Here is a 13,460-nt window from a genome sequence, read left to right as displayed (position 1 = left end):
TGGTTGACAGGTTAATGGGGGGTAGTGAATCCTCAAGAACCGTCAGCAGTAACATGACAATTGTATCCGGCTGCTCTATAAAATGACCAAAAATGCAAAGCCAGGACAGGTAATACATTTTGTCTGTGCACATCTTTGGATATTGATTTAGAGTAGGTCTAGTGTTTCGTCTAGTGTTGTAACTTAGTCGTGAAATGTTGGTACTGTATTGAATACAGTAGCAAGCCTCATGATCAAATCAGTTAATTGCAAAGCTGCGCTTTTATGTAACATTCTGAAGAACGTCATCTAAACTCACTAACACTTATAGTACAGTATATAGGTATTGGTCACCAGTTTTACCTTAGCGTTGAGAACACAGAGACATGTGATGATAATGTTATGTGATCTAGGTGTAGACTAATGAATGTCTTGACACTTGACTTCATAATTTGAGTGCTATCAGACTTCATTATAGAACTCCCTACATGTTGCTCTTCTAGCAGTACAGTAGGGGAATAACGTTGATTACCTTGGGGCCTGGCCGTCCAGCTACTCCCACATGCCCCTGTTGGAGAAATGACATGTTTTAGTGGTTTGGAGAGATTAACTTGTATTTCAAATAGTTTACAAAGAGTCATCCGGAACACTCACGACAGGTCCTGGGGGTCCAATAAATCCGGGTCTTCCTGGCTTTGCTGCTGATCCCTTATAACCTCTGGGGCCCTGGAGAGAGAAGCATTTCTTAAATTTAGCAGAGGGATCACTTAACTTTCAGAGTAAAAAATGGTCCTGTACAGTAGGATGGCAAATGACTGGACACAGACATCTGTTGAGAAGGATACATTTAATAGTGCTGCTCCTCAATACTCCTCCTTGAATGCAATGGGTCCTTAAAGTGAGACGTGTGAAGATTTGTATTTGTATTTGTTTTTATTATGGATCCCCATTAGCTGCTGCCAATGGGGTCCAGCAAAATTAAGGCAGTTACACAATTTTAAAAGCATTTCAATACATTCACAACACATTAAGTGTGTGCCCTCAGGCCACTACTCTACTACCACATATCTACAACACAAAATCCAAAGGTACATTTGTTTTTTTTTAAGTACATTTTAGTCATTTAGCAGACGCTCTTATCCAGAGCGACTTACAGTAGTGAATGCATACTTTTCATTTCATGCATTTTTTTATTTTTATTTTTTTGTACTGGCCCCCCCGTGGGAATCGAACCCACAACCCTGGCGTTGCACACACCATGCTGGCGTTGCAAACACCATGCTCTACCAACTGAGCCACAGGGAAGGCTGTACATGTGTGTATAGCGCATATGTTATCCTGTGTGTATGCATGTGTCTGTGCCTGTGTTTGTGTCTCTTCACAGTCCCTACTGTTGCATAAGGTGTATTTTTATAAATAAAAAATATCTGATTCTACTGCTTGCATCAGTTACCTGATGTGGAATAGAGTTCCATGTAGTCATGGCTCTATGTAGAGCTGTGTGTCAGTAGTTCAAACAGACAGCTCTGTGCATTCAATACATCTCACAAATACAAGTAGTGATGAAGTCAATCTCTCCTCCACTTTGAGCCAGAAGAAATTGACATGCATATTACTAATGTTAGCTCTCTGTGTACATGCAAGGGCCAGCCTTGCTGCCCTGTTCTGAGCCAATTGCAATTTTCCTAAGTCCCTCTTTGTGGCACCTGACCAATCGACTGAACAGTAGTCCATGTGCGACAAAACTAGGGCCTGTAGGACCTGCCTTGTTGATAGTGCTGTTAAGAAGGCAGAGCAGTCTTTATTATGGACAGACTTCTCCCCATCTCCGCTACTGTTGTTTTGACCATGACAGTTTACAATCCAGGGTTACTCCAAGCAGTTTAGTCACTTGCTCAATTTGCACATTATTCATTACAAGATTTAGTTTAGGTTTTTGAGGCATTGTCCCAAATACCATGCTTTTAGTTTTTTAAATATTTAGGACTAACTTATTCCTTGCCACCCATTCTGAAATTAACTGCAGCTCTTTGTTAAGTGTTCCAGTCATTTAAGTCGCTGTAGTAGCTGACGTGTATAGTGTTGAGTAATCTGCATACAATAACATACTGGCTTTACTTAAAGCTGCCCTGGGGAATTCCTGATTCTACCTGGATTATGTTGGAGAGGCTTCCATTAACAGGGTTCCCGAGTGGCGCAGTGGTCTAAGGCACTGCATTTCAGTGCTAGAGGCACCACTACAGACCCTGGTTTGATTCCAGGCTGTACCACAACCGGCTGTGATTGGGAGTCCCATAGGGCGGCGCACAATTGGCCCAGCGTCGTCTGGGTTAGGGTTTGGCCGGGGTAAGCCGTCATTGTAAATAAGAATTTGTTCTTAACTGACTTGCCTAGTTAAATAAAGGTTAAATAAAATAAATGAAGAACACCCTCTGTGTTCTGTTAGACAGGTAACTCTTTATCCACAATATAGCAGGGGGTATAAAGGCCAAACACATATGTTTTCCAGCAGCAGACTATGATCGATAATGTCAAAAGCCAGACCCCACAATCTTTTTATCATCAATTTCTCTCAGCCAATAATCAGTAATTTATGTAAGTGCTGTGCTTGTTGAATGTCCTTCCCTATAAGCGTGCTGAAAGTCAATTTTGCTATTAAAATAGCATTCTATCTTGTCAAAGACTGTTTTTTCCAAAAGTTTACTAAGGGTTGGTAACAGGCTGATTGATCAGCTATTTGAGCCAGTAAAGGAGGCTTAGATAGTGGATTGACTTTTGCTTCCCTCCAGGCCTGAGGGCACACACCTTCTAGTAGGCTTGAATTGAGGATATGGAAAATAAGAGTGGCAATATCGTCTGCTATTAGCCTCAGTAATTTTCCATCCAAGCTGTCAGACCCAGGTGGTTTGTCTTTGTTGATAGACAACAACCATTTTTACACCTCTTCCACTTTGATTTTACGGAATTCAAAATGACATGCTTGTCTTTCATAATTTGGTCAGATATACTTGGATGTGTAGTGTCAGCTTTTGTTGGTGGCATGTCATGCCTAAATTTGCTGATCTTGCCAATGAAAAAATCATTAAAGTAGTTGGCAATATCAGTGGGTTTTGTGACGAATGAGCCATCTGATTCAATGAATGATGGAGCTGAGTATGCCTTTTTAGCCAACATTTCATTTAAGGTGCTCCAAAGTTTTTTACTGTCATTCTTTATATAATTTATCTTTGTTTCATAGTATAGTTTCTTCTTATTTTTATTCAGTTAAGTCACATGATTTCTCAATTTGCAGTATGTTTGCCAATTGGTTGTGCAGCCAGACTTATTTGCCATCCCTTTTGCCCATCCCTCTCAACCATACAATTTTTAAATTCCTCAAAACACAGGGATTTAACCATTTTTACCATCATTTTCTTAATGGGTGCATGCTTATTAGTAGCTGGAATAAGCAATTCCATAAATGTGTCAGGTGCAGCATCTGGTTGCTCCTCATTACACACCACAGACCAGGAAATATTATTTAAATCATCAACATAAGAATCACTACAAAACTTCTTGTATGACCTCTTATACACTATATTAGCCCAGCATTTGGAACTTTGGTGTGAAAGATGTGAAAGACGACTGTACTTACAGTTTGGCCTTGAGGCCCCATCTCCCCTGCTGGCCCCAGCACTCCTTTCTCCCCCTGTTTAGGGTAAAACCACACACCTTAATTAACATATATGAATCTAACTAATGAAAAATACATTGTTTTTGTTTTATTGGCTAGTTCTGTTACCATTATTCCGTTTCTGCCCTCCGGGCCCTGTGGTCCTTGATAAGCCTTGAGAACGGATAGATAATAGAACAGATCAGATACAGACAATAGATATGGTGCACATTCCCCGGCTCATCATGTCTCATGAGGGGTATTCAACATGTTGCTAATGTCCTAAAAATACATGGTACACAAGGTCAAAGCATTCCTGTAAACAGCAACATGGATGATAAAAGACTGTGAACCTACCTCTACTCCTATGTCACCATCTCTCCCAGGCAAACCAGGGTCTCCAATAATGCCCTGCAGAGATATGTTGTTATTGGTGTTACTAAAGGTTTGCCAAAGCATGCTCATCTCTGAGATTAAACGTACATTTTAGTCGGAATAACTCACCTTTTGTCCAATGGTGCCATATCTTCCTTCTGCTCCTTGGGTACCCTGGTGTTGACAAACAAGTTGAATAATGAGACTGTTGGTATCACTGATATATGTCATTTTATTTGATATAGCAATATGTCCATTTCCAGTTCTACTGCATATGCTTGTAAATATATACTATTGTTGTTGGGGAATTATGTAAAGCGGAAGAACTGTTTGCATGTCTAGAAATGAGAGACATGATGATGTGACATACGTACAGGTTTGCCCTTTTCCCCAGCAGCTCCGGTCTCTCCAGGATCACCTACAACACCCTGTCAAGACATAGAACGTCAACGTCAAGACAAACCACATGTGGGATGAAAAACCAAAAAATGGACCAATGTAAAGCCTCTGTGGCTTCATTTATTCTGTTTATTTATTCTGTTTCACTGAAATGAGACAAACTTTACTTTCAATTCAAATAAAATGTTATTTGTCACATGCGCCGAACTCCAACGAGAGTAGACTTTACCAGGAAATGCTTGCTTACGAGCCCTTCCCAGTGATGCAGAGGGAAAAAATGAAAAAGTAACATAAGTGGAATAAAATACACAATAATAAAGCTATATACAGGGAGGACCAGCACCAGATCATTGTGCAGGGGTACAAGGTATTTGAGATATGTACAGTGCATTCGGGAAAATATTCAGACCCTTTCCCTTTTCCACATTTTGTTAAATTACAGACTTAATCTAAAATGGATTAAATAAAACATGTCCTCATCAATCTACACACAATACCCCATAATGACAAAGCAAAAACAGGTTTGACAAAATTTTTGCATGTTTATAAAAAATAAAAAACATAAATACCTTATTTACATAACTATTCAGACCCTTTGCTTTGATACTCAAAATTGAGCTCTGGTGAATCCTGTTTCCATTGATCATCCTTGAAATGTTTCTACAACTTGATTGGAGTCCACCTGTGGTAAATTCAATTGATTGGACATGATTTGGAAAGGCACACATCTCTCTATTTAAGATCCCACAGCTGATCCCACAAGCCATGAGGTCGATGGAATTGTCCGTAGAGCTCCGAGTGTCGAGGCACAGATCTGGAGAAGGGTACCAAAAAATGTCTGGAGCATTAAAGATCAACAAAAACACAGTAGCCTCCATCATTCTTAAATTGAAGAAGTTTGGAACCACTAAGACTCTTCCTAGAGCTGGCTGCCCGGCCAAACTGAGGAATCGGGGGAGAAGGGCCTTGGTCAGGGAGTCGACCAAGAACCTAATGGTCACTCTGATAGAGCTCCAGAGTTCCTCTGTGGAGATGGGAGAACCTTCTAGAAGGACAACCATCTCTGCAGCACTCCATCAATCAGGCCTTTATGGTAGAGTGGCCAGCCAGAAGCCACTCCTCAGTAAACGGCACATGACAGCCTGCTTGGAGTTTGCCAAAAAGACACGTAAAGGACTCTCAGACCATGAGAAACAAGATTCTCTGGTCTGATGAAACCAAGATTGAACTCTTTGGCCTGAATGCCAAGCGTCACTTCTGGAGGAAACATGGTACCATCCTACGGTGAAGCGTGGTGGTGGCAGCATCATGCTGTGGGGATGTTTTTTAGCGACAGGGACTGGGAGACGAGTCAGGATTGAGGGAAAAATTAACGGCGCAAAGAACAGAGAGATCCTTGATTAAAACTTGCTGCAAAAATGTCTAAAAACCTGTTTTCGCATTGTTATTAAGGGGAATTATATGTAGATTGATGAGATAGAAAAAACAATTTCATACATTTTACAATAGGGCCGTAACGTAACAAAATGTGGAAAAAGTCAAGGGGTCTAAATACTTTCTGAATGTACTGTATGGATATTTACACAATTTGTTCCTGTTTGTTGTGACTGGAGATGTTTTAATGTCACTAAGGACTTCTTCATCTACAGTGGAATTTGATGGACAGTATTTCCAGTAAACATCCTCACTGCCTTGTTAGCTAACCTACAGATAGTCCTCCCACTAGGAAATCACTAGGGCTAAAAGTCCTACCAGTACTAACTCAATTTGTTGAGTCAAGACTATTCCCAAACCTGGCTAGAGGTACTAATGTTGTTTGTGCTGAATTTCTTTTTTGCCTGCGCTACAGACAAATATATCATTGACTAGTAAAGGCCCCTACTTTTGTGTAGAAAAATATTTTCCATCATTATTATTATTAGAAATTTAAAATAAAAAGTATTATTATCTGATTTTTCAGGGGGTGCTGCAGCTATGATTATCCCGCAGCTATGATTATCATAACAAGTGGGGTTGACTGTGTGGCCCCCAACATACCTGCGCTCCCTGTGCCCCAACCGGTCCTTCAACACCGGAGGGCCCTTCTTCTCCCTACAAACAAGAATACAAGCATACAATGTTATTGAAAATTAAATAATTCGTAGGAGAGAACATGGAGAAATAAGACTGTCTGGTGGATTAAATGATATTCACTTTCACTCCAGTATATCCTGGAATTCCTTCATATCCAAGTGGACCTGGATCTCCCTTCAAGAAAGACAAGTTAGTCAATGATGATAAAACCAATGACAATACTGCAATATGTGTCTCCCATCTTTAGAAAAACGTACTGTTCCTCCTTGTTCTCCGGTCTCACCCAGCTCTCCAGGTGACCCCCGAGTTCCCTGTAATCATCAAAACACCCATATGAGACCCTCTTAATCTTCTATTACATAATACAAGCACGGAACTCAGGAAAACAACACACTAGCGACTTTGTTACTTTTCAAAATGACTACATATGCTCGGAGCCATAATTATTATATACTGTATATATGACTCTGCAATCTGCATATGCTGAGTTGGCAGGCCAAATGGAAGCCTAGGGGATTTGAAGAGACCCCATGTTCCATGACGAACCACAACACAACCTACCTTGAAGCCCCCGGCGCCTTGCAATCCCTTCAGACCTTTGGGACCTCTTTCGCCCTGAAAGACAGCAGCTCGTTAGCACTAATCTGTACTGTGACACCACTAACCAGCTGAAGAGATTATGGAAATGTGTTTGATGGTGGATTACATCAAGGCCATGAAGTCCTCTCATCCCCTTATTTCCTTTGATTCCTTCAATGCCCTGAGGGAGACAGGTTGTTGTTATACACATTTTATGAATTTGTTTAAACACAAACAAACATTGAAACAAAGGTGTTGACCTCTGAGGGTATGTCTTACCTTACATGGCCATAGTCACCTGTCTGTCCCATACCTCCCTGCAGCAGAAAAAATGTTTAAAATTAGTTACAATGCAAACTAGGGATAGAAGGACAATGTGAGCTGTATAGCAAGCAGGTGGAAAACCAGATTATGCTAGATACACTACATGACCAAAAGTATGTGGACACCGACTTGTCGGACATCTCATTCCAAAATTAGAGGCATTAATATGGAGTTGGTCTCCCCTTTGTTGCTATTACAGCCTCCACTATATGTTGTCACATGGCCGCGGGGACTTGCTTCCATTCAGCCACAAGAGCATTAGTGAGGTCGGGCACTGATGTTGAGCGATAAGGCCTGGCTCGCAGTCGGCGTTCCAATTCATCCCAAAGGTGTTTGATGGGGTTGAGGTCAGGGCTCTGTGCAGGCCAGTCAAGTTCTTCCACACCGATCTCGACAAACTATTTCTGTATGGAACTCACTTTGTGTACGGGGACATTGTCATGCTGAAACAGGAAAGGGCCTTCCCCAAACTGTTGTCACAAAGTTGGAAGCACAGAATCATTTAGAATGGGATTGTATGCTGTAGCTTTTAAGATTCCCCTTCACTGGAACTAAGGGGCCTAGCCCAAACGATGAAAAACGGCCCCAGTCCATTATTCCTCCTCCACCAAACTTTATAGTTGGCACTATGCATTGAGGCACGTAGCATTCTCCTGGCATCCGCCAAACCCAGATTGATGAAGCGTGATTCATCACTCCAGAGAACGAGTTACCACTGTTCCAGAGTCCAATGGCGGCGCGCTTTACACCACTCTAGCCGATGTTTGGCATTGCGCATGGTGATCTTAGGCTTGTGTGCGGCTGCTCGACCATGGAAACCCACTTCATGAAGCTCCCAACGAACAGTTATTGTGCTGACTTTGCTGCCTGAGGCAGTTTGGAACTCGGTAGTGAGTGTTGCAACCGAGGACAGCTGATTTTTCAGCACTCGGCGTACCCAAGCTGTGAGTTTGTGTGGCCTACAGTACCACTTCGCTGCTGAGCCGTTGTTGCTCCTAGACGTTTCTACTTCACAATAACAGCACTTACAGTTGTCCGGGGCAGCTCTAGCAGGGCAGAAATTTGACAAATTGACTTGCTGGAAAGGTGCCATTCAATGACAGTGCCACGTTGAAATTCACTGAGCTCTTCAGTAAGGCCATTCTACTCCCAATGTTTGTCTATGGAGATTGAATGGCTGTGTGCTCAATGTTATACACCTGTCAGCAACGAATGTGGCTGAAATTGCTCATCCACTAATTTGAAGGGGTGTCCAGATACTTTTGTATACATACTGTATGCACAGTTGAAGTCGGGAAGTTTATATACACTAAGGTTGGAATCCTTAAAACTCGTTTTTCAACCACTTCAGCCACTTATAATTCGTTCTATCACAATTCCAGTGGGTTAGACGTTTTCATACACTAAGTTGACTGTGCTTGTAAACAGCTTGGAACATTCCAGAAAATTATGTCATTGCCTTAGAAGCTTCTGATAGGCTAATTGACATCATTTGAATCAATTGGAGATGTATCTGTGGATGTATTTCAAGGCCTACCTTCAATCTCAGTGCCTCTTTGCTTGACATCACGGGAAAATCAAAAGAAATCAGCCAAGACCTCAGACAAAAAATTGTAGACCTCCACAAGTCTGGTTCATTCTTGGGAGCAATTTCCAAACGCATGAAGGTACCACGCTTATCTGTACAAACAATAGTACACAAGTATAAACACCATGGGACCACGCAGCCGTCATACCGCTCAGGAAGGAGACACCTTCTGTCTTAGAGATGAATGTACTTTGGTGCGGAAAGTGCAAATCAATCCTAGAACAACAGCAAAGGACCTTGTGAAGATGATGGAAGAAACAGGTACAAAAGTATCTATATCCACAGTAAAATGAGTCCTATATCGACATAACCTGAAAGGCCACTCAGCAAGGAAGAAGCCACGGTTTGCAACTGCACATGGGGACAAAGATTGTACTTTTTGGAGAAATGTCCTCTGGTCTGATGAAACAAAAATAGAACTGTTTGGCCATAATGACCATTATGTTTGGAGGAAAAAGGGGGAGGCTTGCAAGCCTAAGAACACCATCCCAACCGTGAAGTACGGGGGTGGCAGTATCATGTTGTGGGGGTGCTTTGCTGCAGGAGGGACTGGTGCACTTCACAAAATAGATGGCATCATGAGAAAGGAAAATTATGTGGATATATTGAAGCAACATCTCAAGACATCAGTCAGGAAGTTAAAGCTTGGTTGTAAATGGGTCTTCCAAATGGACAATGACCCCAAGGATACTTCCAAAGTTGTGGCAAAATGGCTTAAGGACAACAAAGTCAAGGTATTGGAGTGGCCATCACAATGCCCTGACCTCAATCCTACAGAAAATTTGAACTGAAAAAGCATGTGCGAGCAAGGAGGCCTAAAACCTAACTCAGTTACACCAGCTCTGTCAGGAGGAATGGGCCAAAATGTACCCAACTTATTGTGGGAAGCTTGTGGAAAGCTAACAAATACCAATTGAGTGTATGTAAACTTCTGACCCACTGAGAATGTGTTGAAAGAAATAAAAGCAGAAATAAGTAATTCTCTCTACTATTATTCTGACATTTCACATTCTTAAAATAAAGTGGTGATCCTAACTGACCTAAGACAGGACATTTTTACTAGGATTAAATGTCAGGAATTGTGAAAAAAATAGTTTAAATGTATTTGGCTAAGGTGTATGTAAACTTCCGACTTCAACTGTAATTCTAGTGAAATTTGCACTTGCGTCATGCAGAACACACAAGCTCACCTCAGGGACTTTCCTATTTTTCTGTTTTGCACAGTGTTCATGCAGAACCCCGCTTAGGCATGCAAAATCGTATGACTGAACTTACAGTAATTAAATGTGAAATAATAAATTATGTCATGAGTGAACTACTGTAGAGCAGTGTATCACAGCCATCTATGGTGACTGTTATACAGTAGTCTTGGCCAGTGGAATGTGGCTCTGACTGATTGTATAAGACAGACCAGACATCGGAGCAACACACTGGAGTTTCCCAATCTGTCAAGCGTGTGGGCATGACAGTAAGTTATATGCATTTCATTGTGGCCTTTGAATGGAATATACAATATCAATCCAAACACTTGAAGCTATCATAATAACCATAACATTTCCTTGGAGGAGTTAGATGTTTACAGAAGGATGAAATCTGAACTCGGGCTATTAGGGGTTCCAAGTAGTACATGATGACTATAATGATGTGTTAAATATTTCCTTTAGACCAAAGATCTAAGTAGTGCAAGACATGCTGACCCCTGAAACATGGAGTTAGAGTTAACACAGTGTAGACCACAATTTATGACCCGAGGAAAGATGTGTCATAGCTAAGGGAAAATTGAACAACTTATTCTGTAAGTGTTTCCACACAGATGCCCATATCCTCACTCATATAAGACACTGTTTGGCCTTTGAATTGGGGTTATTCTACTTGGTCAACCAACACCTTTGATCAAGACCAACAGTCCTCTATTCCATGGCACCAGTTTATTAACCATCTCACTTCAGACCACGCCATACACAGTCAGCTGCTAAGAGGCTAACCTTGGAGACGCTAAACGCTTTATCCAGAAGCATGACCGTGAACTTTACAACTTTACTAATGGAAGGACCACCCACCCACCGGGATGGTCAGTTCATATATTGGAGCCAGGGAATGCCCTCCTTAGATGTCAGCGGGGGTGGCTGTAAACATGGTCATGCTCTGTGACTTACATATTGGCAGGGCATGAGGGTTCCACTGAGTCACAGAAGACAGATGTTGGCCCCCAACTGAGCTCCAGAAACAGTATGTCCCCCTCATCCGCCTGTCTTTGAGTGAGTACCCAGCGTAGTCGTGTCTGTCTGTCTCTGTGTGTGTGTCTGTGTGTGTGTCTGTGTCTGTGTGTGTGTCTGTTTGTATGTGTGTGTGTGTCTGTGTGTGTGTGTCTGTGTCTGTGTGTGTCTGTGTCTGTGTCTGTGTCTGTGTGTGTCTGTGTGTGTGTCTGTGTGTGTGTCTGTGTCTGTGTGTCTGTGTGTGTGTCTGTGTGTGTGTCTGTGTGTGTGTGTCTGTGTGTGTGTGTGTCTGTGTGTCTGTCTCTGTGTGTGTGTGTGTGTGTGTGTGTGTGTGTGTGTGTGTGTGTGTGTGTGTGTGTGTGTGTGTGTGTGTGTGTGAGACTGTGTGAGACTGTGTGTGTGTGTGTGTGTGTGTCTATGTGTGTGTCTGTGTGTGTCTGTGTGTGTGTCTGTGTCTGTGTCTGTCTGTGTCTGTCTGTCTGTGTCTGTGTCTGTCTGTGTCTGTGTCTGTGTCTGTCTGTGTCTGTCTGTGTCTGTGTGTGTGTCTGTGTGTCTGTGTGTCTGTGTGTCTATGTGTGTCTGTGTGTGTTTCTGTGTGTGTGTCTGTGTGTGTGTCTGTGTGTCTGTGTGTCTATGTGTGTCTGTGTGTGTGTCTGTGTGTGTGTGTAATGTGTGTGTGTGTGTGTGTGTGTGTGTGTGTGTGTGTGTGTGTGTGTGTGTGTGTGTGTGTGTGTAATGTGTGGAATATATGGGCCATTTTCGCACAGAGTCTCTCCAGACTAAAGGGCATGTTAAATGCCAAGCCAACAACTTGTCCTCTGTCTTTGAAGACCCACTGCCAGCCTTGCACACTATTGGGCACATGTTCTCGGTTCTCTGGGTTGGGTTTAAAAGACATTAAGCATTTTAACTCCAGCATACCACTGAGTACTGGAGCTTCATCAAAGAGGTAAAGAGGTAAATTAGTCATAACTCAGTCTCAATGGAAATAATCATGTCTACTGCCTAAAGCCTACAAACAGGATTATGTTTGCATAGTCAAACATGTAATTGAATCCTGATGCAATGAGTATGCCATGTCCTTTAATTAAACTGCTTAATAAACATTTTGTCCTCTGCTCTGCGCTGGATGGCTCTCTATTGTACTTTAAGAGGCGTTCTGTTCTCAACTCTCTCCAGTCCTCTGACAATGACAAAGCATTCTTCCTGAGTGCTAAGTAAATGAAGGGCAGTAGTATGATGTTGATGACTACGATGACTACGATTAAAACAATTATGATACAATGATTAATATGTATAAAACATAGCAACCTACCGTAGCAAATAAAACGACATTCATTATTAGGCATTTGCAATAATGTTATGAAACTGTCTGCTTTTGCTGTGCGTGGAATTCAACACAATCAGATTCAATCTATTAAGTGTTCTATTATTAAGCATCTCCTAATGTTAAAATGAAACCAGACAGTTTTACGATCCTTTGCCATGTTGATCTAAACCATTTCCCTTCCAATGCAGATAAGCCTGGTATTGAAACATGGATCTTCCAGCACTCTGCCCTTCTATTATCACTTCACATCCATTCTCATGCGGTGCTCCCCAGGGACAGATGCATACGGCCTTCAGTAGTCCCAACGTGAGTGGGGGCCCAGTGTTTGCCATTTCTAGGCGTCCCTGCTTCTGCTCCTGTTTCCATCATACCATTTCTCAGTTATGCTTCCATTGCCCTTTTCCACAACTTCACTGCTGTCGAGCAAGCAGTGGCTGTTCTATTTAATTCACTGTAGAAACCTCCTCAGTCAATCCGGGGCCTACAGCCCAACATCTAATGTCCGCATACTGTAAAATCTACAAAGACCAACAGAGAGCATACATTCTTAGTGACAATTACCACTCATTATTCTAAGTTGCTGACCCTCACCAAACACAGCTCAACTCAACACCGTAGTGAGAACTATAATGAGAAAATGTCCTTACCCAGTTGCCTAGTATTCCTGGCTCTCCTGTGTTGCCTGGGAGACCTCTGTGACCCTGCAGATGGAGAAATACAGTGGTAGTAGTTATCATTAGCCTGGACCATGAGCAAGCCAAGTTGGTCTCATCCTGTATGTGCTGTAAGCAACTCTTTTACCTATCATTGCCAATGAACGAACACAGAGACTGGCCCGCCAGGCTAATGGCTCTCAGCTCATGATTCAAAGCAGTGGTGCTGTAATGGGAACTGTAATGAACCTTTGTTCCTGGGGGCCCCTGGTTGCCAGGGTGTCCGGGCATA

General features: G+C 42.2%; 1 protein-coding gene across 1 annotated transcript in view; it reads right to left on the bottom strand.

Annotated features, from left to right (window-relative positions):
• Positions 1–13,209, bottom strand: part of LOC115153426 (collagen alpha-1(IX) chain-like) — a 23,375-nt gene extending 10,166 nt beyond the window's left edge. Inside the window, exons 1-14 of the mRNA XM_029698862.1 lie at positions 13,163–13,209; positions 7,337–7,374; positions 7,185–7,238; positions 7,040–7,093; positions 6,736–6,789; positions 6,599–6,652; positions 6,443–6,496; positions 4,381–4,434; positions 4,136–4,180; positions 3,989–4,042; positions 3,761–3,805; positions 3,614–3,667; positions 634–705; positions 512–547 (exon numbers count right to left, since the gene is read on the bottom strand). Of these exons, the coding sequence (XP_029554722.1) occupies positions 512–547; positions 634–705; positions 3,614–3,667; positions 3,761–3,805; positions 3,989–4,042; positions 4,136–4,180; positions 4,381–4,434; positions 6,443–6,496; positions 6,599–6,652; positions 6,736–6,789; positions 7,040–7,093; positions 7,185–7,208 (600 nt within the window). The 5' untranslated portion in view covers positions 7,209–7,238; positions 7,337–7,374; positions 13,163–13,209. The remainder of the gene's footprint in view (positions 1–511; positions 548–633; positions 706–3,613; positions 3,668–3,760; positions 3,806–3,988; positions 4,043–4,135; positions 4,181–4,380; positions 4,435–6,442; positions 6,497–6,598; positions 6,653–6,735; positions 6,790–7,039; positions 7,094–7,184; positions 7,239–7,336; positions 7,375–13,162) is intronic.
• Between the last annotated feature and the right edge of the window lie 251 nt (positions 13,210–13,460).

Source organism: Salmo trutta, chromosome 18, assembly GCF_901001165.1.
Source record: "Salmo trutta chromosome 18, fSalTru1.1, whole genome shotgun sequence".
Classification (NCBI taxonomy): domain Eukaryota; kingdom Metazoa; phylum Chordata; class Actinopteri; order Salmoniformes; family Salmonidae; genus Salmo; species Salmo trutta.
The sequence above is the reverse complement of the archived record's forward strand: the minus strand, read 5'-3'. Positions and strand labels throughout refer to the sequence as shown.